The sequence below is a fragment of the Nematolebias whitei genome, chromosome 9, assembly GCF_014905685.2.
Source record: "Nematolebias whitei isolate Nwh7 chromosome 9, NemWhi1, whole genome shotgun sequence".
Classification (NCBI taxonomy): Eukaryota; Metazoa; Chordata; class Actinopteri; order Cyprinodontiformes; family Rivulidae; genus Nematolebias; species Nematolebias whitei.
The window spans coordinates 17197256-17202423 of record NC_056506.1 but is presented as its reverse complement, the minus strand read 5'-3'; the positions used below and the strand labels follow the sequence as shown (position 1 = coordinate 17202423).

Below are 5168 nucleotides of genomic sequence, written 5' to 3'. Positions count from 1 at the left end.
AAAAATACTACTAAAATACTAAAAACATACTTTAAATACTAAAAATACTACTAAAAAATACTAACAACATACTAAAAAATACTACTAAAATACTAAAAACATACTTTAAATACTAAAAATACTACTAAAATACTAACAACATACTAAAAAATACTACTAAAATACTAAAATAAGGCGCCAGAGTTGAAAAAGAAATAAATCTACAGTGTGATTCGTTAGCAGTGAGGTTCTTTCAACATCATGGTTCTGTTAGCAGTGTGGTCTTGTTAGCAGGTCTGGTCAGCAGCTTGATGGTAATAACGACATCATCAGCTGCCCTCCCAGACTGTCTCCAGAACCGAGTCCAGCAGACAGAAAACATCCCAGGTTTCCCCGCGGAACCGAACAGGTCCGTAGAGTTCGGTCCGTGCAGGCAGATGGAGGATCTTGTTAGCGGCGTTAGCAGGCCCCGCTAGCAGCTTAATGATAATGACATCAGCAGCTGCCCTCCCAGACTGTCTCCAGAACCGAGTCCAGCAGACGGAAAACATCCAAGGTTTCCCCGCGGAACCGAACAGGTCCGTAGAGTTCGGTCCGTCAGGCAGATGGAGGATCACGGACATGGGCCACCATAACAGGCCAGAGCCTGAGCCCGAGGCTGGAGCAGAGCCGGGAAATGAAGCAGGATGGCAAGGCAGCGACGCACAACTCCTCAAGCGTGTCGCGGTCGTACCTGTAGCGTGGGTGTAGGCCTGTCACAATTACAAATTTTACTGGGCGAGTCATTGTCTCAGAAATTATTGCGATAAACGATAACGTTGTTTGCAATTTGATAATAATTAGTAATTATTATTGTCAAATTTAAGAATAAATTTTATTTGTTTTGAGTGTAGTACCCTTTATTGTACTACACTCAAAACAAATTGACCAACATTTTTTATTTTTATTGGTAGGTGGAGCTCTCGGTTCTGTTGACAGGATAACGGCTCCTTGGGTAACGGTAGGGGAAACACCACTGTTGTTGCTCTTCTGCTTTTTAAACAAAAAGTAATTGTAAGAAGCGTGTGAACCTTCAGATGGGAGGGAAATAAGATGAATCTGCATTTAAATGTATCAACAAATCATCTCATGCTGTTTGGCTCTCCCAAGTCTTTGCTGTTCAGTTAGTAAAGCTTCCTGAATGGGAGGTGAAATGTCTTCCACTACAGAATAGAAGTCCAGTTGCTGTTTCTTTAATAAATGTTCTTTAAAGGAGCGTTGAGAACCAGACAAGTTGATATTGGCTGATGATGTTCGCTTCCTTTGTAAGAATACAAGTTTAAGGGATTTTCTCCCTCAGCTACAGCTGAATGTTGGATCAGGCCTACAGGGATGGGGTGAAATTAAGAAATGAATAAACCTAATCTTTGTCATTTTGTTTGTAGGCATTTAAATCACAGGAACAGTATAATAAATAAATTTAGTGGCTGACACCGTGACCTTTTTAATGCTGCTTGAAGCTGGTGATTGACCCATGCCTAATTTGGACATTAAATCGTTAATCTTTATTTATAGTAGTTTGGTAACCAAATGCAGAGATCTTGTGAGTTTTCGGTGTTTCTCCCTGACAATCACAGACCATAATACTTGATGTCGAAACATATGGCTCTCAGTGGAAAAACCACCTCCACAGGGAGGTGAAAGGTCAGCTGCTTGCCAGCATTCCTGTTGAGGATTCTGCGTCTTGTTTGCACTTGCATCAACTTACTACTTTCTATTCCCCAAACGGACCTGGTTTAAAGACGAAATCAGGCCTTCGTCTTTGTTTTGGCTGTGATGTTCATCATAAGAGACACTTGTTCCTGAGACAGCTGGATGCTTTTGAGCAAACACAAAATGTTTTATGTTTGAAGAAAATAGTTTTACAGCAGTACATGTAACTTTTATTCTACATAGTTTGTTTGTGTAAGGTATAGCAGCTAATATCTCACCTGTTGTAGATGGCTCTTTAAGTGGCCTCAGTTTTGACAGGACTGATGAGTTGAGAGCTAGTCTGAATGCAGCAAAGACTGAAGTGCTGCATTTCTAAAACAACCCCGATCACCAAACGTAATATTAGTTCCTGTAAATGCTATTTTATGAAGCTTTATCTCAGTCGTATGTATAATTTTATGGTTATTTACAATCCTTTAAGGCACCAGCAGTAGTGACATGTGGCACCTCAGATGCATCCAGGGGTCATAAAGTACATCCTATTTCTGCCAAACTAACTCGTGTGAAATTGATGGTGGTGTAAAGGTTTAGATAATAGTGTTCACCTGAACTGCTATAAATTTGTAAAGGAGGAACTGTTTTAAAATCTGATTTGAAAGTGTGTTCAGAGCAGCCGTTCGCAGCTCATCAGAATGTTTGGTTGAACCTCATTTTGAGTTTGAAGAGAAGCTTCTTAATTGGCTCAAACCTTTCAGCTGATAGATTCTGCTGTGTATATGTCAAAGTTTTAACTTTTCTTTGTTTTCTTTGCCTGTGGTCCCCCCCCCCACCCACCCCCGATTTTTCTCATTTTTTTCCCTAACAACACTCCCTTCCCTCCCATCATCTCCCCCATGTCCCCCATCTAAACTACAGCAGTTCAGCGCGGTCGCATCCCACCTCAGCCAAGCCTCAGTCCTTCCATGACACCCATAGGTGGTGCCAGCGGCCTGGGAGGTGGCGAGTTTTACAACAACAACAACGGAGGAGGAGTGGGTGGAGGTCAGCCCGTGTCTGAGCTCATTTCCCAGCTGCTGCGAGCCGAGCCGTATCCCAGCAGTCGATATGGACATCAGTACAACCAGCAGACCGGTCCAGAGAACTCCATGGGCATAGATAATATCTGTGAACTGGCTGCTCGTCTGCTCTTCAGCACAGTGGAGTGGGCCAGAAACATTCCTTATTTCCCTGAGCTGCCTGTGTCGGACCAGGTTAGCAGATTGGATCTTATTTTTAGATGACATCTGGACATGACCTTACTATCAAATGCTAATCTATCAGTAGGGAACGGACAAGTTCAACACTGTTGCTGCATTAAAATGTAGAATAGACACGGGCATTATTATTATTATTATTATTATTATTTGTATCTACAGGTGGCGCTGCTGAGGCTAAGCTGGAGTGAGCTTTTCATCCTCAACGCAGCACAGTCGGCCCTGCCGCTCCACATGGCACCCCTGCTGGCTGCAGCTGGCTTTCACTCGTCGCCGATGTCGGCCGAGCGCGTGGTGTCCTTCATGGACCAGGTGAGGATGTTCCAGGACCAGGTGGACAAGCTGACAAGGCTGCAGGTGGACTCAGCTGAGTACAGCTGCCTCAAGGCCATCGCGCTCTTCTCACCAGGTGATCAGATGAACCGTGTGCATTCCCTGCTGCGGTTTTAACGCGGCTCACAGCAAACACCTCCTGTGGCTGCTCACTGCAGAAGTTTAGTCTTGTTCAGGTTGTGAGGAATGTACAAGTGCAGTACTAAATATATTCAGAAAATTTACAATAAAGTTTAAAATTGACTATTAGCATAAAGTTGAATGGTAGAAAAATACAAATAACATAAAACATATTATTTTAAAAAATACACTATAACATATATACAAACCGGATTCCCAAAAAGTTGGGACACTAAACAAATTGTGAATAAAAACTGAATGCAATGATGTGGAGATGGCAAATGTCAATATTTTATTCATAATATAACAGATGACAGATGAAAAGTTTAATCTGACTAAATGTAACATTTTAAAGGAAAAATATGTTGATTCAAAATTTCACAGTGTCAACAAATCCCAAAAAAGTTGGGACAAGTAGCAATAAGTGGCTGGAAAAAGGAAATTGAGCATATAACGAACAGCTGGAAGACCAATTAACACTAATTAGGTCAATTGACAACATGATTGGGTATAAAAAGAGCTTCTCAGAGTGTCAGTGTCTCTCAGAAGCCAAGATGGTAAGAGGATCACCAATTCCACCATTGTTGCGCAGAAAGATAGTGCAGCAATACCAGAATGGTGTTACCCAGCGTAAAATAGCAAAGACTTTTAAGTTATCATCATCAACCGTGCATAACATCATCCAAAGATTCAGAGAATCTGGAACAATCGCTGTGCGTAAGGGTCAAGGCCGTAAAACTCTACTGGATGCTTGTGATCTCCGGGCCCTTAAACATCACTGCACCTCAAACAGGAATGCCACTGTCAAGGAAATAACAGAATGGGCTCAGGAATACTTCCAGAAAGCATTGCCAGTGAACACAATCCACCGTGCCATCCGCCGTTGCCAGCTGAAACTCTACAGTGCAAAGGGGAAGCCATTTCTAAGCAAGCTCCACAAGCTCAGATGTTTGCACTGGGCCAGGGGTCATTTAAAATGGAGTGTGGCCAAATGGAAGACTGTTCTGTGGTCAGATGAGTCACTATTTGAAGTTCTTTATGGAACACTGGGACGCCATGTCATCCGGACCAGAGAGGATAAGGACAGCCCAAGTTGTTATCAGCGCTCCGTTCAGAAGCCTGCATCACTGATGGTATGGGGTTGCATGAGCGCTTGTGGCATGGGCAGCTTGCATGTCTGGAAAGGCACCATTAATGCAGAGAACTATGTTCAGGTTCTAGAACAACATATGCTCCCATCTAGACGTCATCTCTTTCAGGGAAGACCCTGCATTTTTCAACACGATAATGCCAGACCACATTCTGCAGCAATCACAACATCATGGCTACGTAGGAGAAGGATCCGGGTACTGAAATGGCCAGCCTGCAGTCCAGATCTTTCACCTATAGAGAACATTTGGCGCATCATAAAGAGGAAGGTGCGACAAAGAAGGCCCAAGACGATTGAACAGTTAGAGGCCTGTATTAGACATGAATGGGAGAGCATTCCTATTTCTAAACTTGAGAAACTGGTCTCCTCTGTCCCCAGACGTCTGTTGAGTGTTGTAAGAAGAAGGGGGGATGCCACACAGTGGTAAAAATGGACTTGTCCCAACTTTTTTGGGATTTGTTGACGCCATGAAATTTGGAAACAACAGATTTTTCCCTTAAAATGATACATTCTCTCAGTTTAAACTTTTGATCTGTGATTTGTGTTCTATTCTGAATAAAATATTAGATGTTGGCACCTCCACATCATTGCATTCAGTTTTTATTCACAATTTGTTTAGTGTCCCAACTTTTTTGGGATCC

The 5168-nt window shown here is 42.6% G+C and overlaps 1 protein-coding gene across 1 annotated transcript in view; it reads left to right on the top strand.

Moving 5' to 3' along the window:
• The window catches only part of nr2f6a (nuclear receptor subfamily 2, group F, member 6a), a gene marked incomplete at its 5' end in the record, with an annotated part of 26363 nt that overhangs the window by 577 nt on the left and 20618 nt on the right, over positions 1–5168 (top strand). The window contains 2 exon segments of the mRNA XM_037682093.1: positions 2587–2921; positions 3087–3333. Coding sequence (XP_037538021.1) covers positions 2587–2921; positions 3087–3333 — 582 coding nt within the window.